This window comes from Psammomys obesus, unplaced genomic scaffold (assembly GCF_907164565.1).
Source record: "Psammomys obesus unplaced genomic scaffold, mPsaObe1.curated_primary_1811, whole genome shotgun sequence".
NCBI lineage: Eukaryota > Metazoa > Chordata > Mammalia > Rodentia > Muridae > Psammomys > Psammomys obesus.
The window spans coordinates 23,398,017-23,423,521 of record NW_026596117.1 but is presented as its reverse complement, the minus strand read 5'-3'; the positions used below and the strand labels follow the sequence as shown (position 1 = coordinate 23,423,521).

The 25,505-nt window shown below is 43.6% G+C and overlaps 1 protein-coding gene across 2 annotated transcripts in view; it reads left to right on the top strand.

Moving 5' to 3' along the window:
- Mpp7 (MAGUK p55 scaffold protein 7) overlaps positions 1 to 25,505 on the top strand; it is a 179,149-nt gene that overhangs the window by 119,768 nt on the left and 33,876 nt on the right. For both annotated transcript variants that reach the window (XM_055629393.1, XM_055629392.1), the window contains exons 6-11: positions 56 to 187; positions 1,270 to 1,351; positions 2,334 to 2,419; positions 3,434 to 3,508; positions 3,666 to 3,862; positions 4,312 to 4,376. In XM_055629393.1, the coding sequence (XP_055485368.1) occupies positions 56 to 187; positions 1,270 to 1,351; positions 2,334 to 2,419; positions 3,434 to 3,508; positions 3,666 to 3,862; positions 4,312 to 4,376 (637 nt within the window). The remainder of the gene's footprint in view (positions 1 to 55; positions 188 to 1,269; positions 1,352 to 2,333; positions 2,420 to 3,433; positions 3,509 to 3,665; positions 3,863 to 4,311; positions 4,377 to 25,505) is intronic.

The following is a 25,505-nucleotide window of genomic DNA, read 5'->3' as shown; positions in this document are numbered from 1 at the left end:
AGTGTAATCAGGGCTTCGTGTCTGATAAATTCTTTCTGAACCATTGGTCTTACAGGCTTTGCTGTCAGTCCACGATACAGTGGCTCAGAAGAGTTACGATCCTGTGCTGCCCCCCATGCCAGACGATATTGATGATGAGGAAGATTCTGTGAAAATAATCCGCCTGGTCAAGAACAGAGAACCCCTGGTGAGTCTGGGCTGCATTCTGTCATCAGGCGTAAGTAGATCTCACCAATCATGTGGACATACAGCACTCAGACTTTTCTTCAGGCATGCCACTTCCGGCTCCCTATACCTGAGAAATAAACAGGACATTTGCATCCAGAGGCTATGACTTAGAACAGCTAACAAATATCCAAATAAATAACAGGCATTCTGTTGCTTTTTAGTAGCAATAACCTTGAATATCTACGTACTGGCGATTGTAAGAGAAAATTTCACATGTAGCCAAGTTTGTCTGACTGCAAATTAAATGATGCAGTTGAAAAATAGTGCTGTAGCCTGTTCTGGAAAGCTGATTTATTTTAAAGTCCCGAAGAGAAATTAACCTGGCACCTAACATTTGACAGTATAAATAGAACTGTCTGTTTTGGCACCAGAACTTCTGTAGCATTGAACTGCGTCAGGGCACCCAGGACTGCCCCGTTGGCAGCTAAGGAAGTCATGTCCAGGTCCCCAAGGCCCCAGGTGATCGTGCCATGACTGCTATGGCAGAAAAACCTCCTAGGTTATCCAAGCGGATATTTTGCTTACATGTATGTATGGCTGTGCACATGTGCGTTGAGCTCCCAGGACTGGAGGTACAGCTGCTGCGAACCCACATGGTAATGTGGATGCTAGGAATCGAACCTAGGACTTCTGGAAGAGCAGCCCACGCTCTTCCAGACATGGGAAGCCATCTCTCCAGCCTCCCAACATGGATATTATAAGGACAAAATGAAATGAGAAAATATTCCAGAAGTAAAGCACCACAGGGTGGATAGTTTAAAGAAAAAAAAAAATTATTTTGCCTGAATTAGAAGAGATGTCACCCTATCTTTGAATTGTGCCATGTAGGTGCCATGTAGCTTGACTTGTGGCACATTCTGCAGAGCATCTGAAGGACGGGCAGCACGCCTGCCTGCCCCGATTTGTTCCTTTCTCTTTGCAGCAGTTTCTAGTTTTTCCAGATGAAAATTATTCCACATCTCTGTCTTACAATACAGCTCACAAATCTGCCCACAAATGCTTTTTTTTTTTTTCCTTCTCCCACCTCTGTTGCCTTGAAAGGGTGCTACCATTAAGAAAGAGGAGCAGACGGGGGCAATCATCGTGGCCCGGATCATGCGAGGAGGAGCTGCAGACAGAAGTGGTGAGCGCATCTTCGTTCACGGGACAAGGACAAGCTGTTTGTGCTCTGGGAGGAATTAAGTGGGCAGCAGTCTTTTACACAAGCTAGCAGGCCGAGAAGAAGGCATCTCTCACCATGTTCAAATGTGGACACCATGCAAGCGAATGATTGGTGGATGAGTCTCCCTTTGTGGCCTTACACAGTCTTAGCTTACACCGTCTTCCAAACACATGGTTTTTACCCCACAGTGCTGAGGGTCAAACCTAAGGCCTTGGCCGTGCTAGCCAAGTGTTCTGTCACAAAGAGACTGCCCTCACCCACAAGTTACATTACGACCTATTTTAGTGTGTCTGGTATGAAAAATACATACTCCTAATAGCATGCAATTTTAAAGATAAATTTATAAGCTATTTTAGGTGCTGGAGAATAGCTCAGGTGCAAAGGTATTTGCTTTGCGTGTGTGAGGACCAAGTTTAACCTACAACACGCACGTTAAACCCAGGTGTGGTGGTGTGTGCTTATCTCCCCACATCTGTGGAGGTGGAGTTCACAGGCCAACCAGTGTAACCGGGTCTCTGTGTGTCAGGCCAGTGGGAGGTCCAGTCCCCAAAACAAGGTAGTTTGCTCCTGAAGAATGAGGCCAGATTTGACCACTGGCCTTTGCACATACATGCCCACATGACACACATGCATGTTCACAGTCACACGGAAGAAAAATAAGTAAATAATAAAAATGGACTCCTTTCTAAGATATCAGTAATGAGCATATCTAGATAGAGACCAAGGCACTGTTATCTGACTGTGTGATATTCGTCATCAAAAAAGTGTGGAATTGAAGTGTGTGAGATGTGAAGGCCCAGTCCAAGTGTGTGGGGGTGTGAAGGCTCCCTTTCTGATACTTAGGTTGCCTTGAGGAATCAGTGATGCTTGCCCGTAGGGAGCAATCACAGATCACAGTGTCGCATTGTGATACTGCTGATTTAGCAACTTTTGTGCTCGTCAGGTCTTATTCATGTGGGTGACGAACTGAGGGAAGTGAACGGGATCCCAGTGGAAGACAAGAGGCCTGAGGAAATAATACAGATTTTGGTAAGCTGTCTCGTTAGTCGATCTCAATCAAATCACCATGCTGCAGGTTCCTTAGTCTGGTTTGGGTTCAGCCCTCTGGATTCTGAGCAGCCCACATACTTAGAAATGCTTCTGTGTTTAGCGACAGGATGTTTGTGTACAAAATGAATGTCGGCAAAAGTAAAGAGGGCCGAACGAGGTTCTAATAACCGCAGAGACTCGGGTCGCTGTGAACAGATGGCGTCTGCACTGCTGCTTGGCCAGGCTCTTGCTTCTGCCCCTCTCTCATTAGTGCTAAAACTTGGATGAAACTGTTTTAGGCGTGGGGATTGTTACTCTTGGGTTCAGGTGTAGGGGTGAAACGGAGACTGTCCTCTTACGTGAACTTGCAGCTTACAGCAATAGAAGATAACTGAGCACTTCCAGCAGATGCCCTCATAAATGTCCATTAACAAGGACGCCTGTCTCGGTCAGGCGAATCAGCAAGTGTCCATGGGTCATGGAACCACCGTTTTAACTAAATTTGAGTAGACGTTCAGTCTGTCCTGAAATCGTTCAGTGGCCTTGTTGTACACGATGTTTGCCCACTACCGTCCTTTCCTGATGCCCATTGCTGTCAAGCGAGTCCCACTTCCATAAGCACAGAAATGATAGTACCTGGTGTCTCCCAGTAAGGGTGCCGGCACGTAACACCAGGCTCTCATCTTCGTTGTCTGTTGTAGTCATTGACTGTTGGGCTCACTTCAAGCCTTGGTCATATTTTGTGTGTGTCTGTTTTGATGTGACTTGACATGGATGGCAGCAGATGTACCGATACCTTAAGTGCACAGGGCACAAAAGTGTAAATGTGGTCTTGAGCTCACTTGACACAGTGTAGAATTTTCTCGTGTGTCTGGAATTTCTACAAACATAGCTTCCTGGCCTCTTCTAAGTAGAATGACAGAGCTGTAAATTCCTTTAGCCCCCTACCTGGCTGTTTTATTTTCTCCTTGCCTTCAGCTCCCTAATGGCCCTTTCTTTGATCCCTGATACCAGAGTCAGTCCCAGGGAGCAATTACATTTAAGATAATACCCAGCACCAAAGAGGAGACACCTTCTAAAGAAGGCAAGGTATGTCTTTAAACTATTGTTTTGTAAGGGATTTAATGTTTGTTTTTTTGTTTGTTTTTTCATCTAATACATGTCTGCTTTGGAAATTGCCACTTCTTAGGTCTGAGTGGCAGGAATGTAGATGGCTTTGCCTCTCCTGTTTCTTCTTCCCTTCCAGATGTTTATCAAAGCCCTCTTTGACTACGATCCTAAGGAGGACAAGGCCATCCCATGTAAGGAGGCAGGGCTGTCCTTCAGAAGGGGGGACATTCTTCAGATTATGAGCCAAGATGATGCGACGTGGTGGCAGGCGAAGCATGAGGGTGATGCCAACCCCAGGGCAGGCCTGATTCCGTCCAAGCACTTCCAGGAACGGTAAGCCGCGGGCACAACAATGCGCCTCCTTCAAATGACTCTCCGTTCGCTGCAGAATATCAGGCCAGCACAGTTACAGTAGAAATGAGCTTCAAACCCTGCTTGCGAACCATTGTCCCTTGGGTTTGGATTTGGAGCTATGTTTTGTCTAACTCTATGAATAATGACCAAAAGTAATACTCCAGTACCAGGTCCTCTTGGGTGTTTGTTTTGAAACAAGCACACACTAGCACATTAATACCTGAGGGTGTGCTTCAGGGAAAATGGAGAGGAGAATAGTTATTTCAGGGAAGAAGACTTTAAAGCTTGAAAAGCAGCGGATTCAGCTCTCCGGAACAGATGTCTCAGGTCTCTTCGCAGTCTTCCTCACGAATGTTTTATTTCAGTGCTGTGTTAACCTTGAGCCTGGACTGGAAGCTGATAGGCACACTGACCTTGTCTTTCCCCAGGAGACTGGCTGTGAGACGGCCGGATGTCGTGGTTCAGCCTCTGAAACTTGCCAGCAGGAAATCATGTAAGTTTGTTAATAAGAATGTGAGGGAACCTGATCCTGCCTTCGGTGTTTGACTGTTAAAGCAGGTGCTTCGGGGAGGAGGGGCATGTTATCCTGCTGTGGCGCGTGGGCTACTCAGAACCCAGCACGGAAGGAATTCAAGCTAATGTGCCATCTTTGCAAGAAAAGCAAAATGTTGTGGGTTGTTCATTGTACCGTGCAACTCACTGTCCAAGACAGTACAACTCTAGTTTTTGTTGGTGTTTTCCCCAAGCCAGAAGGTTTGGAGTAACTATTTCTCAGTAAAAATTAGGCACAAACAAAATAAAACTATCATTTTCCTGGGCACAAAAGCATTTGTGCCGAAGGGAAACCATGCTTCTTAATACCTTCTTATCTACAAATCACTCCTGTGAACTTGATCCCACCTGCACTGAGTTCTCACCAGACCAAAGGGGAGGAAATGAGAACAAGAAAAGGGACCGTGTAGAACTACCGAAAAAGACAGGGCTTGGGACTTTTTCCCCTTTTTTCTTTATTTTCCTGTTTTCTCCCTCTCAGGTCTCCATCACATACACTTCATCTCTTTAAATGTTCCATGTGTCTGGGCATTTTAAGAGGGGAAAAAAAACCTGACCTCCCTCCCTTAAAAAAATAGAGCTTGCATGTTAAAAAGTGAACAAATAAATGGCCCTGAAACTTTATGCCAACATCTGTTTTTGGTATTGTTGCATTTTTCACATCTCCTGTTATTTCCTTCAGTTTGTACACATTTACAGCCCAGGAATGAGGTAGTAAGAAAGCCAAACTGGCTCTGTTGCTCTCCTTGTGGAGCTCCTGTCCCCTCCAGGTCTTTCTATCTCCCCCTTCTTTCATATGATTCCCTACACTCTGCTCTAAGTTTGGCTATGAGTCTTAGCATCTGCTTTGATACTTGGATCAGTAGAGTCTTTCAGAGGCCCTCTGTGGTAGACTCCTGTCCTGGTCCCTGTCTTCTCCTGCTTCCGATGTCTGTCATGTTTGTTCTTCTGAATGAGGATTGAGCATCTTCCCCAGGGTCCTCCTTGTAGTTAGCTTCTTTAGGGCTATAGATTTTAGTATGTTTATTCTATGTTGTATGACTAATACCACTTATAAGTAAGTATATACCGTGTGTGTCTTTCTGGGTTACCTCACTCAAGATGATCTTTTCTAGTTCCCACCATTTGCCTGCAAATTTCACGATGTCCTTGTTTTTAATAGCTGAGCAGTATTCCATTGTGTAAATGCACCACATTTTCTGTATCCATTCCTCTGTTGAGGGACATTAGGTTGTTTCCAGGTTCTGGCTATTATGAATAAAACTGCTACAAACGTGGTTGAGCAAATGTCCTTGTTGTATACTTGAGTATATTTTGGATATATGCCTAGGAGTTGTATAGCTGGATCTTGAGGTAGCACTGTTCCTGGCCCTGAAGGGAATGATACCCCAACCAAGGACAATGCTTGGAGAGGACCTAAAACACCAGCTCAGATGTAGCCCATAGACTCAGTCTCCAAGTGGGTTCTTAGTAAGGGGAACAGGGGCTGACTCGGACATGAACTCAGTGGCAGGCTCTCTGATCACCTCCCCTGGGGGGGTGCAACCTTGCCGGGCCACAGATGAAGACAATGCAACCAGTCCTGATGAGACTGATAGGCTAAGGTTAGAGGGAAGGGATGGAGGACCTCCCCTATCAGGGGGAGGAGTATAAGGGAAGAAGAGAAGGGAGGGTGGAATTGGGAAGAATCTACAGCTGGTATACAAATTGAATAAATTGTAATAAATGACAATAATAAAAAATAAAAAAAGAAGGTCAAACTGTAGCTCAGAGTAAGTCGCAGAGCTAGCCAGGGCACCGCTGGACCCAAGAGCCTGCTTGCAGTCAGTTTGTGTGAGGGAAGACACTCTAATGCGGAGTGCTGAGCTATGGGGATTTGGCTTACTTGTGCATTGTTTCTAAGTCTTCCTCTAGCCTCCAGGAACTGCGCCTGGACTTTGGAGGGGAAGTTGCACAGCTGAAAGATATTCAGTGCTTGTTACATAAAACACGCCTCTAAACAGTGAGGGAAGTGAGACCATACTCAAATTTGAAAATGTACCCAGTTGTGAACTGTAGGCAGCTTAGAACTATATCATTTGAAGTAATTAGGAATTTTCACTTATTTTGAAAATGTACTAAGTATATGTTTCTTTAAAGAACTATAAAGAAGGGATTGCTTTTTAATTGTTTTCTCAACTAGATAGAGATATGTGTGGATTTGAGTGTGTGTGTGTGTGTGTGTGTGTGTGTGTGTGTGTGTGTGTGTGTGAAGGGTGAATGTTGGTGCAAACATGAATTGCAATGGAGGCTGTTGCCCATAGCTTGGCATCATTTCATTTTTACGTTAATATTTAAATGCTTGGATCTGGTAAGTATTTATTCTAAGAGATGTCTTTACCAAATTCTCATCTTTATTTATTTGGTTGGTTGATCAACTTTGTTCTGCCTCCTGAGTTCTGTTCAAATACTCCAGGAGTGTAGTTGTGCGGTAGAGCACTTGCCTGGCACTGCAAACAGGAAAGAAGTGAGCTTGCTGGTCCTTCTTCCTGCTCTTCTTGGGTATTTGAGACAAGGTCTCCTAGTGTGTCCAAATGTAGCTTCAACCTTGTGGGCTTTCTGTCTGAAGCTCCCCTGGGCTGAAATTAAGGCCAGCGCTTCTGAATTTCTTGGTTTTTATTCACCAAGAGATGAGTTCTTCACTAAGAGATAGATAAATCTGCCTAAGGTTATCCAAATAAACCATCAGCATATATTTTAAAATACATTGCTCAGAGACAGTAGGTTTCTGTGAAGCTTGAAGCAGGCCAGTATCTTTTATTCTTCAAGATTGAGATTCTGTTTGAGATTCCTGTGGCCATAGTCTACAGAAATGGGTTTTTTTTTTTTAGCACTGAATATTTACAGTGACATTTAGAAGCACATTAAACTATATTATTCTCTTTTCTCTGTGTAGCATTTTGTAAGGTCTGCCTGACTCAAATGCCGAGTCGAGTTTTAAAATGAGAAACCCTTGTTGTCACAATCTTACCCATGTTACAGGACAATTCTAGGAAGAAAACAGAAAGCTGATGGAAATGATTCTAAGTGCTTCAAGGAAAATAATTGATAGGACTGGAGAGGTGGATTAGTGGTTATGGACATGTGCTGCCCTTGCAGAGGACTGGACTTTGTTCTGAGCATCTGCATCATGCAGCTCACAACTGCCTCTTACTGCAGCATCAGGGGATCCAAGACATCCTTCTGATGTCCCTGGGTACCTGCAGACAGACAGACAGAAGACAAAATAGATCTTTAAAAAAAAAAAAAGGAATCTTGGAAGTAGTGATTTGTAACTTTATGAACAAACACAATAATGACAGAAACCTTTTGAGATAGGGTCTTACGTAGCCCAGGCTGGCTTTGGACTCTCTGTGCAGCCAAGGATAACCTTGAACTCCTGAGCCTGCAGCCTCCACTTCCTGAGTGCTTGGATTTCAGGTGTGCAATACTGCACAAATAGTTCATGAAGTGTTGGCATGGAACCTGGGTGTTTTGTATGCTAAACAACACTTCACTGACCGAGAATATTTTAGCTAAGTGTACTTGAGACCCAGGGAAGTACAGCATGCTCTGATTGTAAAGTACTAAATCTCCCCATTAAATCGCTTGGCGACTTCTTGTCACTGTGTGATTGCTGGGTCACTGTCACTTCACTTCTCATTTGATTCCTGAGCATATCACAAATACCTGGAAAAAGTCCACGGAAGATAATCTCGAATCCCACAGTGACTCTGGTAATGTCAACACAGAATGCAAAGCAAGGCAAACTCTAGCCATGTTCTCTTTGCATCTGTCTTTGTGCTGGAGTTCCTGTTCATAGCGCCAATGAAGATATTGATAAACTCTCCAGGCTTTGAAGCTAGCATTTTCGTACAAGACTCTGAGTGTGTGTGTGTGTGTGTGTGTGGGGGGGGGGGGGCGTGGCATTAATTTCTGATGATGTAAACATAGCTCTCCTGAGCGACTGTGCGTATCCAGAAGGCAAGCTTCTCAAACAACAGTGCTTCTTAACTTCCCTGAGAACTAAGACAGAACTCCTACAGTGAAAGAGTTCCTAAAGGTTGGGGGCTTGCCACAGGAGTCCATCCCTATTCTCTCTTTTCCCCTCCCTCCCATTTTTAAAAGTTGTTTATACAAGAAAAAAAGTATAATAGAAAAATTTCCCACTGTTTTCACATAGTAGCTCTGTACTGATCATACAGCTAGAAAGACAGAGCCAAATGTCTGGTGGGCCTGCTTTGATAGGACCGCCGCTCTGGATATTATGTCCAAGAGGCAGCTGCTTAAATCCTGGATGTGGGTGTGGGTCTCCCGTAGCAAGTGCAAAGTGGTCGATGGTAGAAACTTGGAAGCCAGTACTTCTTATGTTGGCATAATTTGTGTTCTGCTTCGTTGGCATGTATGAGTCTGTTGTACCAACTCCTTTCCTCACATGCTCGCTCTACGCTGTGGACGGAACCTAGGACCTTGTGTTTGCTCTACCACTGAGCTGTATCTTTACACCTCGTTAGTTTCTAAGAAAGGACATATTAGTTTCTTTATTTGAAATACTGTTAATTTCTCTTCTGTTAAAGGACAGACATGTTAGCTAAGAATGGTCTTCCTAATTATATCCAGATATAATTTATATTTAAATCTAGTGTTTATGGCCTTTAGAAAGGATGGGAGGGAAACATCTCTTTCACATAGGTTATTTTACAGCAGAATATCACAATATTATTTTTATATTTAGTACGTAATTTCCCTTTGCACTTAACAAAGTATAAATACCTCGGTAATTCTCAAACAGCAAACATAATAATAATAATTTAAATTCTTCACTTGAAAAATAGCTCTATGGAATTCTTGGCATAAGATAAATAAATGTGCAGGTTTTTTTTTTTTTTGACATTTTAAGACTTGGGACATAAAATCACAAAATATTTCATTTTAACTAATTGCGACCTAGGGTTTGTAGACCCAAATGGAAATACTTAAGTTCAGATGAAGTGAATCCATTGAAAGCAGGTAGGACTCAGTCATTATGGGTCAACAGGCATAATATCCAGTGAAAGAGTTTTAACCCTGAGTAAAACAGTGCCATTTTCTGTACGTGGTGCTGGCAGTTTTTTTTCCTTTCTTTCTTCCTTCCTTCCTTTCTTTCTTTCTTTCTTTCTTTCTTTCTTTCTTTCTTTCTTTCTTTCTTTCTTTCCTTTCTCTCTCTTTCTCTCTCTCTCTCTTAAACAAAAAACCTACATCCCAGGCATGTGAGCCAATAATAATAAGTTAGAAGGCAGACATGTTGACCCATATTTAATCCCAGTCTCGCACTGGAGTCAGGTAGCGCTCTAAAGTCAGAGCCGGCCTGGTGTGGTGCCGGCTTTTAAGGCCACACTTGAGGTTCTGCATGTCTTGTAATAGAGTATTTCCCCTGGGCACACTCCTTCATGCCACCTGCCGAGTGCTTCATGTTTACACCATAACATCAATTCAGAAGCGTTGTACATGCTGTTAAAAGTTTTTGTATATCCAAAACTTTGTCAAGCATTTTCTTAGCGTTGGTAGCATTTGTTGTCAATAGAAACACAGTTTTAGAACGTGCTTGTCGGGGGGCTAGCGCCAGCAGTCAGCAATTGGGTGTATGTCGCTCCTGTCGAGGCACCGAGTTCAGGTCCCACACCTCTGTCAGGAAGCTCATGACTGCCGGTATCTCCAGCTCCAGCGGGGTCTGACCCTGTGACCGCCACAGAAGCAGTTATGTGCGTATACCCGCACACAGGCGCATAACTTAAAATATAAATTTACAAGGCCCTCTACCCAATACTGTAATTAATACCTGAGCTGATGAGCTTTGTAAAGAGAAAGGTCTGTTTTTGGCTCACGGTTTTAGAGGGTTCAGTCCATGATCACTTGACCTGTTCTTGGACTGTGGGCAGGAGCCAATCATGACTTAGGTTTGCATCTGGAACAAAGATATTTATGTCATAGCCAGGGTGTTTTAAAAGACAGAGAGGAAAGGGGTGCTTTCGTCTTTTTCATGGGCATGTTTATGGGGGCCAGAAGCCCTCGCATGAGGCTCCCTTACAAAGCTTCTTCCCATAGCTTGGCAGTATGGGCCTTTGGCATCTCGGATCCAAGCTGTAGCAGAAAGAGGTGCTAATGAGCGAGGCTATCAGTCTCATATCCAGTTGTCCACAGATGCTGACTCAGTAAGTTCTGTGTATAGCTGATGCTGTCACTTCTGAAACAGTCTCAGGGAAGAGTCTTCTAGTTTGAAGGATTCCAAGCCATGTTAGCTTTTGCAGTTCTTCCTGGAGACCCAGCGACATGCCAGTGAGAAAGAGTCTGTCGTGTCATGGTTTCGGTGAGGAAGAGTCTGTCGTGGTTAGGGGTCTAATTATTGGTCATGGCTTGTCCACACTTCACAAAGGCTGCAGTCAGAGGGCTAAGGGGATGCAGACAAGCAGATGTATCCTTGCTGATGGAATAGGAAATTGGCTGCAGTTCTACTGTGCATGGCTCAGGGTGTCCTCCCCTCTAGCCTTCCCAATCCATCCCCTGGTGTCCTTGGTGGCCATTTTTCTATGGCTTTACAGCTTCCCTGTCCTGCTCTCCAGTGCTTGAAGCCAGTAAACCATAGAATCCTGATAACACCAGGACAGAAGCTAGCCTTCCCGGGCTCTCCTGGGAGACTGTTGCCGCTACAGGGAATGTGCAAGTGTTGGCAGTAATGGTGCTGTGCAGGAGACAGGGAAGAAACAGTGAGGTCCTGTGGTGGCATTTCCTAGCCTGTCTTGAATAACCACAGTCTGGTTCTGGTGGGAAGGTGTGGCGCTTATAGTTAAACACACGTGGCCAGGCTTTCTGGGTCCACAGCCTTCGTATTTCGCCACATGGCTGTGCTTTCGTGTCTGTATAATGTGGTTAATAGCCCTGTCCTCACGAAGTTGTTGGAAGATGAAATAGTTTATCCCAGCTTTTTCCTGAGATCAGTACTTTGTATATTTGGCCTCGTATTTTAAAGCTGTCAGTTCTAAAGGAATCCTTTTTTAGTTCCACACGATATTCTTTAAGTACAGACTTGCTGTTGGATATATATGTCTAGTTTTACAATGCTTAAAAAAATCATAACACCCTCCCCAGTAACTGTGTGGAGATAATCTTATAAATGTATGCAGCATATGAATTTCTGAGCCTCCTTTGGAGTAGGAATTTAGCATGCTATATGTAACATAAAATGCTTATTGTGAGCTGATTGTTGGCATTTCTTTTTTTAATTTATTTATTATGTATACAATGTTCTGTCTGTTTGTACACCTGCATGCCAGAGGAGGGTACCAGATCTCATTATAGATGGTTGTGAGCCACCACGTGGTTGTTGGGAACTGAACTCAGGACCTCTGGAAGAACGGCCAGTGCTCTTAACCTCTGAGCCATCTCTCCAGTTCCTGATTGTTAGCATTTCAATCATTTGCTTATACCATAATGTTGAAGTCTTTAACCAGGGTCTAATATTGAGCTTCTCCTATTATTCCTGTCAAAATACACATATAGGATTTACCAGTCTTTCTAATGGAGTTCATGATCTTTTTACAGTGATGGTTTTTTTGTTGCTGTTGTATTTGTTTGTTTGATGAGATAGACCTGGTATCTAGTCCTGGCCTGGTACTCACTGTGTTGCACAGGCTGGTCACATGCTTACAGCAATCCTCCCACCTCAGCCTGCTGCGTGATGGACTACAGCCGTGTCTTGCCAGGCACAGAACAGCAATTGTCAATCTGCCTTGTATAGTCTTTCTCTGCCCCAGTGCCTGGTCTTGCCAACTCTGATCATGCAGTTTATCTTTGTTTTCTGATCAGTTGTTTTAGATGCATTTATCATTTCAGTCTACTGAGAAATGTGCATAAATCCTAATTTGGGAAGCTCATAATATGAGCCTGAATAACAATCTTTGCTTATCATGCTAACAGTGGTCACAGTATGATGACCAGCGGAATCACTTTTCCTTGAGCTGTTTTCTGTGGCTGCTGTCCTGTAGTTTGGGGAAGTTTTCATCACTCTTATTCCCTGTGTAGAGCCATACTGTAAATTGATTCAGGGTGGGATTTTGTTTGGGTTATGTTGCCAGTACATTTTCTATTTCATTGGGGAGATGTCTCCTGGTCAGTCTTTTATGTTGCTAGGTGATTAGTAATTCAACAATACAAGCTCTTTTTTTGGGGTGGGAAATTATGTTTTTCTGTGTAGCCTTGGCTGTCCTGGACTCACTTTGTAGACCAGGCTGGCCTTGAACTCACAGAGATTGGCCTGCCTCTGCCTCCCCTTGTGCTGGGATTACAGTTGTGTGCCACTGTGCCTGGTTACAAGACCCTTGCAAGTTCAAGATTAGCTTGCTCTACCTAGTAAGGTCCAGGGCAGCACAACAAGATTCTATCTCAAACAAACAAACAAACAAACAAACAATGAAACTTCCGTATCTTCCAGCCATACCACTTGTTGGGCAGATATCTAAAAGAATGAAAGGCTGTGCCAGCAAGGTGACTTAGTGGATAGTGGTGCTTACCATAGAAGCCTGACAACCTGAATTTGATCCCAGAACCCACAGAAAAGCGGATGGAGAGATCCAACCCAGAGAGCTGGCCTCTGGCCTCCACCTGTGTGCCGTGGCACACACATGAACACAGTAATAATAAGAGTTATTTGTGAAAGAATGAGCCTTGCTGTAGTGATGGCTTATATGCCCATGTTGATTGTGGTAATATTCATGGTAGGCAGGTTCTGGGTCAGTCTAGGTGTCCATCAACACATGAATGGGGAGAAAAAAAACATGATTTATGTACACAAAGGTCTTTACTAAGTTGTGAAGGAAAATAAAATGTCATTTGCTAGAAAAAGAGATAGAATGGCATCCTATAACATTAAATGAGATCAAACCATTTCACAAAAACAAATACAGCATTTATTTCCTCAGGTGGAGGCTGGGGGAGGAAAAAGGTAAGAAACGAAGGAGGGGTTTACGTCAGATGTGGAAGAGCACAAGGTGAAGATGGACAGGAAGTGACAGAGGAGGGGCGGATGGGATTGAAGCGCGCCATTATTAAATCCCCATTACAGTTGATACATGTAAATAAAGAAGACAGAATACTGACAGGCGCCCATAATCCCAGCGCTTCAGAGGCAGAAGCAGAAGAGTCACTGTAAGTTCTGGGTCAGCCTGGTCTGCACTGTGAGTTCTAGGCCAGCCAAGGCCATACAGTGATATGACTCAAGTAGAAAAACTAATAAAATGTTTTCCATGAAATAAAGTGTTATTGTCAGAATACTTAGACATTTTCAAGGCAAGCTTGCTTATTTCTAAGATCTTTTCTTTATTTGATTCTTTACTTCTCAGGAAGCTTTTCAACTTATTGAAAATGTTGACCTATAAGCCAACCAACCCATTAAGTAAAATTCCCTTACTCAAGGTATTTTGAATAAAAATGTTGACAGTTTTTTCCTAGTTATTTTTCCCCATTTGGTTGCTTACTGTAGGCTCTGTGATCACTTTACTAAACTGTGTGCCTTCTGTCCATACAGGCTTCAGCACAGTCTAAAGTGTGTACTGACTAATAAGTCAAATGTTTACATATATGTGTTTTTCCTCCTTTGGCTTGTCTAAGATGAGGAAACAGTTGAATGTGGTAGGTAGATTTTGTTTTAGTTGTTTTTACCGGGATATTTCTACCTTTGTTGTATCTCTATCTTTTTAACCATCTTCTTTCTCATTTTCTTTATGCTCCCCAGAGGAAATTAAAGGTACATGTATGACAGTTTCGCTGTGTGGTTAAGTCTTCCGTAGTGAATACTGGTATATAGGGTTAAATTGGATGTGTCAAGTTGTTAAATTGGATGTGTCTTCGCAAGCACACACTTCCATCTCTCAGTATCAGAATCGATGGCTGGGCTTGGTTTCGGGAAGAGATGTCACTTTTTTTTCCTTCATATAGAACTACCTAACCTATATTCTCAGTGTGCACAGTGTGCTTTGTCTCTGTCACTAGTCTTAAATAAACGCAAATGGAAGACGCAGTGTTGCTCATGCTTTTTGTGTGGTGACAGGCAGATGTTCTGCCCCTCTCAGAGCCTTGACGTCTGCATAGTCTATTCCAGGAGTGAGTGTGTGTGCGCGTGCACGCACATGCGTATGTCTGTGTGTGTTCTAGAACAAACAATAACTAGTTCACTGCTTTAAGAGAAGTGTGGCTCAGAACTCGCCTGATTCCTCCAAACAGTAGCACACTGTTTAATTTAAAATGTTTTATTTGTTTTTTTTTTTTTTAATGAAAATAGAATATTTTTCTTCTATCCCTGCCCACCCTGGGATCAGTACACCTATCAGCAAGGCTGTGTTCTGGTCTCACCTTTCTGTTAGCTCCAGTCAGCCAAAGTAAATGCTATATTTTACATATTATCAAAGAGCTGATTTATGAAAGTAAATTTACTTTGGGAGTCAACCGGTGTAATTTTCTTTACTGTGAATATATAAACATTTCAGATAATTAAAAAAATAATTTTCTTTGGAACTGTATCAAGGAACCTCTAAAGAAGGTTGAAAGAAAAAAAAAAAAAAAAAAGCAACCCGGCATGAGGTCTTCAAAATACCTGAACTTAGCTAGGAAACAAAACGTTTTCTAAGAATGCCGTCGGGCTGCTCCGTGCTGTGTGGTCTGTGATTGCTCCCTGGTGGACTTGCGGTGCTGTGGCTGTGCTCCTAACCATTTTGCTTTGTCTCCTGACTTCTGTTACCTTCTTCCCAGAAGATGCCGGATATGACGGTAACAACAGCGGAACCTACCTAGGTGAGCAATGGTCGTGGAAGAAGGTGTCTTTGCTTTCAGTTGCTTTCTTCAACGTAATTGTATCATTTCCTTTTAAATTAGCACGCAATCGTGCTCCAGTACCCAGGCAAGCAGAAACCTTGGTTGACAGGCTCAACGGGCCAGATCCAGAGATTTTCTTAGTGCTGCTGGCCTTGTACAGAGAGCACTCCAGACAGCTTTGTAAATGACTGTATGCTTTCCATAGAGGATGAACACACACTCCGCTGGTGTTAATAATTTTGCTCAATAGCAGTTTCTAAACTTTTTTGAACAATCTAGTTTGCTAGGATCGGTCAAAGCTCTTCTTTCTCGCAAATAACTTTTTCCTTACGTTTTGGTACGATTTGTTATTTCCACAGCTGTAAAAATAACCACCAATATCGCTCAGCCTTATTATTAGTCTCTGATGTGTAGTTTAGGCGTGCTTTCTAATTCGGGGATGCTGGCGGTGTTGTAAACAGAAGCAGAGGCGTAAAGAAAGCACTGAAGGCAACAGGTCGTTTTCCTCTATGCTCCGCTCACAGCCTCTGCCACCCTTGTTTGCTTTGTTTTGCAAAGGTCTGTGCTGAGCAGTTAGGGGGAGTGTGTGGGGTCATGGGCACACCTGCCCTCCAGCCTCCTTTTAAGGTGAACGTTCTCGCGCACAGTGGCAAGATCTCCTGGTTACTGAAGAAAAGGGGTAGATGCGGTACGAGGCACTTAGTGTCTGTGTTGTCTCTGGTGTGTTGAAGTCGGGGTGGGCTCTCCGTTCTCTGACAACTATACTTAGGCCTTGGGAAGGTTCTCCCCTGAGGACGGAAAGGACAATTGATGCCTCTGGATTCATCCCAAATCTGCACAAAGACGACAGCTACAGTCTGCTTCTTTGCAGACTATAAACATACCAGATTTCTGAAGCACAGTATTCACATTTCATATCATCAACCAAACTAAAAGTTTTCATTTTCTTGTCTACCGTCACCTGAGTTTATAGAAAAGGCCACTATTTGGGGGACCGGAGAGGGCCTCCACCTTCATTGCACTGCTCGGAAATCAAGAGAAAATGTGTCCAATGCTATGTTCCCTTGGGCTGTATCTGAGGTTGGGACAGGCATTGATTGGACATGTGGGTGGGTTGTAGTTAGAGGGTGTCCTCTTCAGTCTCCACAACCCCTGCTACTACGAGTCTGTCTCATCAAGAGTCATCTCCATACCCTCCCAGAAGCCTACCCTGCCTTAGGTTTCCACAGAGAGGCCCCTGCCCACAGTTTGGATTTTCTTCTCTCTGCAGGCCCTCTGTCTTCCCTACACCCCACACCCCACCATCCCTAGGTCTGATTATCACCCTCATTTCTCTCTGTGCTTTCTCTCCTACTGTGTGCTCTCTCTTACTCCCGCTGTCTATTCTATTTCCCCTTCTCAGTGAGATTTATACATCCTCCTTTGAGTCTTCCTTGTTACTTACTTTCTTTGGATTTGTGAATCGTAGTATGTTTATCCTGTACTTTATGGCCAAAATCACTTATAAGTGAGTATATACCATGTATGTCTTTCTGGTTGTGGGTTACCTCACTCAGGATGCTCTTTTCTAGTTCCATCCATTTGCCTGCAAATTTCATGATGTCCTTGTTTTTAATTGCTGAGTAGTATTCCATTGTGTAAATATACCACAGTTTCTGTATCCATTCCTCTGTTGAGGGATGTTTCCAGATTTTGGCTATTATGAATAAAGCTGCTACGAACATGGTTGAACAAGTCCTTGTTGTATGGTGGAGCATCTTTTGGATATATGCCCAGGAATGGTATAGCTGGATCTTGAGGTAGAACTATTGCCAGTTTTTTGAGAAAGCACCGGACTGATTTCCAAAGTGGTTGTATAAGTTTGCACTCCCACCAGCAATGGAGGAGGGTTCCCCTTTCTCTACATCCTCTGCAGCATGTGTTGTCACTTAAGTTTTTGATCTTAGCCCTTCTGATGGGCATAAGATGGGCATAAGAGTCAGGTGATTTGCATTACCCTGATGACTAAGGATATTAAACATTTCCTTAAGTGCTTCTCAGCCATTCAATATTCTTCTGTTGAGCATTCTCTGTTTAGTTCTATGCCCCATTGTTTAATTGGATTATTTGGTTTACTGGTATTTAACTTCTTGAGTTCTTTATATATTTTGGATATTAGCCCTCTGTTGGATGTAGGATTGGTGCAGGGAAAAGTTCTTCACCATGCCTGATACCGAGAATCAGAACTTAGGTCCTGTATCCCGAGCCCCTTCCCCAGCCCCTTGTGTGCTCTTTCACCCCTTCGAAATCTTCCCGAACGAGATTCTCAGGGCTCCTGGGTGCACCAAGAAGAGGCCTTCCAAGAGTGAGCACAATAGACCTCCCGGCCAAGGCAGAGCCAGTGTGGGTCATGGACCCTGGGAGGTGCACAGCCATTTTCACCGTCAAAGGCAGAGACAATGAGGTCACTCCTCCTCACTCCACATCAGCCCCGTGCTGAGTGTGCTCACATGTATGTCAGGAGCAGAACACGCAGTGTGGCAATCCAGAGAGGTGCAGCCGTCACCTGAGGTACTCAGAGACAACCCTCAATAGATGCTCTCGCAGCCATTGCCTGGCAGGGGGAGGGGAGGATTTGTCGTTAGCAGGAGGGCCTAGCCGTGTGCTTGACGTTGTGGGAGAGGCAGGTGTTACAGTAGGGCATGTCTAAGTTTGGGTGATCTATAGGTAAGTTACATATTAATTTGGTTACTTGGTAATATGAGATATTAAACATCAGGCCACTTCCTTGCACTTTCTAGAGGTTCCTCTGCGTTTAATGCTCTGCATCATTTGCATAAAAGTATATGTGAAAAATCAAAATAGGGGTTTTTAATCTATGTTCTACCATAGCATGTTGAAATTGTACAAAATGGATTGGATAGTTAATCAGTAGACATGAATTAAAGCCCCAAAGCAAAAGGGTGGTAAGCAGCATGGCTGTCCTCGGCCAGCACGGGGTTCTGCTGGGATGCCCTTGCGGTCTGCCAGCAGCCGGCGTTAGGGATGCCACCTGAAAGACGGCTGTACTCCTGGAAGCCGAAGTGCGAGGTGTCAAGGGTGGCAGATGGACTGCGAAAGACAGCAAGGGAGTTCGAGGCAGGTTTTTGGTGTATTTATGTTTTATTATTGACTCTTCTTTATTTTAACGTATGAATGTGTGCTTGCTTGTGTGTCTGTGAGCCGTGTTCCTCAGAAGCGCTGGGAACAGGTGATGTGGGTCACAGTGTGGGTGGCTGGTGTGAGGACCCAGGCCTTCTGTAAGAGAAGCCAGTGCTCTTAACAGCCACGCCATCCACTCCTCCCCCTCCAGGTGGTGTTCTAGCCGGAGAATAGGGGTATTATAGTGATTAAAGACAGGGACACCTTCTGTAGGAATTGCTGGTGCAGCCTGTGGTAAAAGTTTGCATATGCTAGGGAAAATAACTGGTTGACTAGAACCCAGGTAAGACTAGAGTAGATAGAGTTCAAACAACGGGGCGACCAGACCGGAGTTGGGGATTGATGGCTGAAGTGCAGTCGCCATGCCTTTCGTGAGCTATGGTGATAGCTGCTCTGGAGAAGGCAGAGAGCTGTGTTTGCAAGATGCCGTTCTGGTGTGCGTCAGGCAACCACAGGTGAGAGGAGGGAGCAATAGTAAAAGCAAGTGGACGTTAGGGGGGAGATGCATAACTAAGTGACGTAAGCCGTGGGAGTGGGAGTGGATTGAGGGATGAACTGGGGAGTACTGTATTGCATACTGTATCATCAGTTGGAAGTGAATCACCTAATCACTGGACTGTAAGATGGAAAAGCTGCCAGTTAGCAGCAAAGGGGGCAGCATTTAACCCTTATGATGGCAGTAAACAGAAGAAAACACGGTAACGAAGGAGCCGTTTTATTACATCAGATGGCCAAAGAAGGCCTCCCTGAAAAGATCCTGCATGGTCAAAGAGCTGAGGGGAGCACTCAAAGAGCTGAGGGAAATAAGCACCTAAGCAGTGGGATAAACACGGCGCAGGACTGTGAGGCAGAATGTCTGCCGTACCTGAAGAAACCAGTGCCGGAGGGCCTGCGAGGCTAGAGCAGAATGAAGGCAAGCCAGGGGCGTAGAAATTAAAGTCTGTGCGGCAGGACATGTCAAGTGGGGCAAGGCTTTATAGACAGTGGGGACTCATCGGAGGTCCTGAGCAAGGCGGAAACATGACTTGCGTGTTCAAGGGTCACACTGTCTGATGGGCTGAGGAAGGAAGGAAGCAGTGCAGAGGCAGAGAGATACTGCAGTGCTCTAAGTAAGAAATGATGTGTTTGAACAGGGATGTTTCCACTGGTGGAAGTGGAAGACCAGATTCTGGACATGTTGCACAAGTGAGTCAAAGGATGTGGTCTGGGTCACAGTAAAGCCGAGAATGGAGTTAAATGTTTTATGTTTTATGAGTTAAATGTTTTGAAGGGGTGGGCCACGTGGGTGTTGTGTTTGGGGCACTATGTGTGGAATTGGCAGTGGCACAGGTGTGTGGAGTTGAGGCCATCAGTTTGGAAGTTGTGGACATCGAAATTTATTAAAGCGATGAAGCTAGATGAGAGAACCTGAAGAGTGAGCATCGTCCAGATGAGAGAGGAGCCCCACGGCAAGGGGATGGAAACCAGGAGATGACGGAAGTGAAGATTCGAGGCAGGGGAGTCAGGAGAAGAGGGCGACAAACAGTCGGCTGTTAGCTGGGATGGAATGCGCATGCCCAGGTCCAGTAGCTTTCTACCATGAAAACTTACAAATAGACTAGACAGGAAGGCCTTCAGGCAGCTGCTAGTGTAGCTGCTGTCAAAGCCTTTGTTCTGTCAAAGCCTTCACCAGGTAGAGACAGCTCACCCACACTGTGATCTGTTTTACTGCTTCCGGAACAGCTATTTTGAATATTATTATTTAGTACCAAGAGGAATTTTCACAATAATCTTGGCCAAATACCTGAGCAATGTGGGAGCAAAAAATATTGTAACTTCTGTAATATATGATTGGGGGAGCGCTGTTTTTGTTGTTGTTGTTGTTGTTGTTTATGTGCAAGCGTGCTTTTTTGCAGGTTTGGCAGTACACTGTGTGTATGCAGTACCTGCAGAGGCCATAAGAGGGCAACAGATCCCTTGGAACTAGAGCTACAGGTGGTTGTGAGCTGCCTTGTGAGTGCTAGGAATTGAATGAGGGACCTCTGGAAGAGCAGCCTGTGCTCTTATTGCTGAGCCATTTTTCCAGACCCTTGTTTATGGCTTTTTGAGGCAGAATTGTGCTCTTTTGCCAGGCTATCTCAGATTTATGATCCCCCTGCCTCAGCCTTCTGAGTACTAATATTGTAGCCATGAGTTACACCACTTGTCTTTTCTAAAACTTTAGATCTGTCCGTGATAACTGTTGCTTTGAAGAGAAAAATCCTTTTTTGAGAGCTGATCTATTTTTCATGTCCACTGTTTCTCTAATCTGAGTGGCCGGAGTCAGCCAGATGGAACTGGTCCTTAGCATTTGGTAAGCCTGTCCCAGCACACCAAGCTGCTTCCCCAGGCACACTGCAGCCAACTTGCCTGAAAGATCCTTGGCTTGTACAGGATAGGTTTGTGTCCATGCTTGCCACATTACAAATTTATCTGGCCCTGAGAGCTCCCTGGAAAAGCACCTAGGAATTTGGTCTTTCTGTCTGACCTTTTCCAAAGATTAATTAAAGTATCTGAGGCTGTGGCTTGTTTTAGGTCCTCACCCTTCTCTGTCACCCACGTCCATATCCAAAGAAGGAGGAAAAGCAGACGTTTTCTGCCTTGCAGAAAGCATGTCCCTGGAGCAGTGTCTTTTATTCCTGCACAGGATTGTGGCCTCATTTGTTGTTACAGCCCTGGGGAGGCGTTTGGTTATTTTCACGTTCTTTGACGTATGTGAAAATCAAGCATGAAGCAGTGTATAGGTAAACCCCCTAATCCTACAGCCAAATTCCCTCCCTGAAAAGAGGCTGGAGAAAAGGCTTAGCAGTCAAGAGCTTGTTGCTCCTGAAGAAGCCTCAGCTTCTCCCAGCACCCATATGGAGGATAGCTTGCAAGCACCCATAACTCCAGCTCCAGGGCAGCAGTCACACGCTTCTGGCCTCTGGCCTGGGTCTCTGGAGTGCTGGGATTGCATTTGTAATCCACCTGCACACCTGATCTTTCAGCCTGCATTCCCCGAGGCGTCGCAGAGAGGGCTTACTGTGTGGTACCATTCTGACTGGCACGGAACCAGCCTCTCAAAGGGCAGCGTCGTCCTCTGGGAAAAAGATTTGGCCATCTTATTGGGAGGGAGGAAGGAGCCGGGTTGCTGGACAGTCAGTGCCAGCTGTCTGTAGTCTGTGTGAAGCTTTGTAATTACTCGAAGATAAATCAGTAGCACACTGTAAAGAGAAATTGTAGAAGGTAATGCATTTTAAAGTTGAGTCCCTGGAAGCCGGGAGCTGCCCGCCCTTAAGTTTGCCGATGCTCGATACATAGTGTCTGTACCGATGTACCCCAGGTGTGTGTGAGCTTGTCGTTGGTAGGTGGGTGGCACAAGTGTGTGTTTGCCACATAGAACTGGGATTAAAGGTCTGGAAAGTCCCCTCGCTTTGGTGAGTGATGTGGAAGCTAGAGTTTGGGCTTTTTCACTTGTCCCCGCTTTAAAACCTATTTCTTTTCTTGCCTTTGTCCCACATCATTGCATGAAGCAAGTGTCTGACACAGATATGAATCATTGGTTATTTTTCTCAGCTAATTCACTACAGGAATTTTGTTCTCATCAGTCCAGGAGGCACTGTGCATCAAGTATGTGTTTTCTAATACTTTGCTGCAAAGGATTTCCTGAAGAATTGATTTTTTTGGTGCTTCTGTCCTTGCTGGAACACACCCTGCATTCTTTTAAAACAAGATCAGTTTTGGGACCTGCACTTTCCTCTCTATTTAACCGGAGTATTTAGCCTAAAGTTAAATAATAAAACCAGAACTCCATGGTGTTACTTTTTAAAAAGTTGCTGTTTCTCTCTCTCTAGGTCTGTATGCTTTTCTTAGGGCTGGTTCTTATTTCCCCCATGGTTCTCTTGTGTTCAAGAGCACAGCTGATTTTATAATCGAGTGAAAATTCCCATTTAGTCCAGTAGCCTGCTCCCTTACTGAAGGGCGCGAGGTGGGGAGTGCAGCTGTGTTTAAATCGCTGCCGTGAAGTTTTCCAGGAGATGGAATTTGTGCAAAGAGAATATGGAGAAGCATTTTTTTTTTTTTTAAATACAGGTTCTTCCTTGAACAGAAAAGACTTCTGCAGAATATCAATGCGTCTGGACTCCTGCTTGGAAATATTTGTTTCCTGACAGAAACTATTTCTGCTCAGAGCATTTTAGGTTTTAAGGATAGTCTCAAACTAAGAAAAAAAAAACCTACTAAAGTTTCAAATCCAATTTTTTCCCTCTGCCTGGAGCTGTAGTTTTTTATATGTGCATACGGTATTTTGTCATAATTCTGAAAGTATAAAGAAAAGAGCTCATTTCTTTATTAGCTGCTTGAGAAAAAATTAGATTCTCATACAGTCTCTCTCTCTCTCTCTCTCTCTCTGTGTGTGTGTGTGTGTGTGTGTGTGTGTGTGTGTGTGTGTGTGTGTTTTGGTGTACTTCCAGTTGTTTTTCTGAACAATGAATTAGGGATCTTAGTGTGATGGGAAATAAGAAATAAGATAGAAGTTATTTTTCCTTTGGAAGTTGTACTTCATATCTTAGTCATATTTTAGCTTTCAGGGTTGAGTTGCTGACTCTGAGTTTTCGTTTTATTTCTAACTTGAAATGAGCTGGGTGGTGTCAGGACCGTTTGAATGCATCTCAACAGAAAGGAAGCTGTGGACCTGAAGCTGTGAGCATGCTGGAGTTGGGTTTTAGAAGCCTCCTCTCCTGCCCCCTGTGCAATGAAAACTCAGAGTGTATGTGTAATCTAACACAATTGTGACAATGTCCTTTCTTTGGCAGTTTTTTTCTTTGCACTATGAGATGGCAGGAAGGCTCATGTGTCCTGTTCTCCCGGGTTTTCTGTCCACAGTTCTCTGCTCGCTCGTACCCTGCCTCCCTACCCCCAAGCCCCACTGCAATTCAGACCTTCACCCACCGAGGATGGTACTTGTCTCTTTAAGATGTGCTTAGTCCTCATCCGTTGTCTCTGGGATAATGTTTAGTTGACCCACTACCCAGCACCAACTCAGCAAAGACACACTAAAGTCATGCGACTGTATGGGCATCTCTTTCCCAGGGATGCTGAATGAGAGCCGGGTCCCTGGCGTGTCATCACGCATTTGTCGACTGGCTAAGGGCACCAGCCTTGTGATCAGAGTATGTCTGAGAAGGCATTCTCCCTCTTCTTGTCAAGAACCTCATGTTGTAGAATAATTTCCAGCTGTTTGATTTTTATTGGTGTCTCCATGGGGTTTTAAAAATCTTCTTTAAACACTCCTTTATAGTAAAACTTACTCCTTCTTATGATTTAAATACTACGTAAATATTTGCATGGTTAAATTGTTCTGATTTTTAAGATGCAAAAAAAATTTTTTTTTCATATGATGTTTTTGGCGGTGCTCCCAGTTTATAAAAATGGGACCTATATTTCAGTATATTTTAAATGGAGATAAAAGCTGTAAAGTGCTTAATTTTAGGCTCCTTTTAGGAAAAATTGAACATTTTGTTTTGACTGTGTCTGCGTCATTATATGTTTGTGGGTTTGGTTTTTTAGGAGGTTGAGAGTGATTCTCTGTGAGTCTCTGAGTTTTGAGGTACCTGTGAACATACATATTTGCTAGGATTCTTGAAAATTTCCTAAGATTTCTCTTCATGCACTGAACATCTGTGAAATGTAAACCTAGGAAAAGCTTGTGTAAACATTAGCAATGCACAGCGTCTGATGTTATCGACCAGGGATCGGTTATGTAAAGTAATTGAAATCAGTTATTGAAGCCGTCTGCCCGACCTAGCGCACGATGGCTGGATATTTATTCTCTCCGAGTGAAGGAGAGCCAAGTATACATCGCTAGCACCCGCGGGTGCCTGTAGCGCTGTCAGTGAGCTTTGCTCGGCCTGCAGGACATCTGAGCTCACTGTGTAACTAGCATTTGAATGACACAATTCTAAAACAAACAAACAAACAAAAAAACAAAACCAAAAAAACATAAGAATTAAAACATTTACTCTTCATTGAAGTGGCTTATTGTGGGAGCAAAAGAATACGGTGACTTGTGATTTTGTAGCAAATTCCTTAGCTGTCTTACTCCATTTTGAGCTTTTTGAAACAGTGTATTTCCTTTTGTCCTCAGTTGTTTGGTTTTGTTTTGTCTTCTGGTTCTCTGTCTTCTTGATCTTGATTTTGTATACTCCATTATGCTTTTTATAGTAGTCCATTGGTTTTTGCTTTCATTGTTTTCTGTGTATTTGATTTTATTGGCCATTTCTAATTATCATTTACACAGAAACGTGGTATTTGTGTAACCACTTCAGAATATTGGAGCCTGGATCCTGCTTCTGAAATAGGGAGCGTACTTGTACTTTGTACCCCATGTTGAAAGAACCACACAGCTGTTTCTGTCTAGATCCAGTTTCATTTGTGTGCTCGTATATTCTAAACTGTTTTTGTTTTCCTGTCAAATTGTAAGGTCACACAGTGTAGTAAGCTTGAATAATAAAGTAGTTGTAGTCCCTCCGCCCAGCACAGCCATTGATTAGCTAATGTGTTTTCTACTATATTTCTGTATTCATAGCACTGTTTGTAGCAGCAAAACCAAGGCTCCTCCTGTTAATCACAATTATTGGGTTCTGCCTGGCTCTTCTAATTATTATTATGCTGCTTCTATGGTACTGTATACTTTTATAATTTTAATGGTTTCACTCCTGTTTCTCTGGGAGGTTATTTTATCATTTAACTATTTCCATATTCTCCTTATTTTGTTTTTTTTCTAAAGTATTTTTACTATTAAAACTAATATCAGTGTATGAAGTTGTAGAGAGATGTGCTGTTTTCTATAATGCTAAAGCTTATTTCCATCACAAATGCTTCTTAAATTCCATACTCTTGGCTACTGTTATACAGACATAGTATGTGTAATGTACATGCTAGAAGTATGAGGCAAGTTTTGAGAATAACCAGATTACAACAGAGTTTCATATATAATATGTGTCAGATCAGACATTCTAAATCCTTCAAAGAG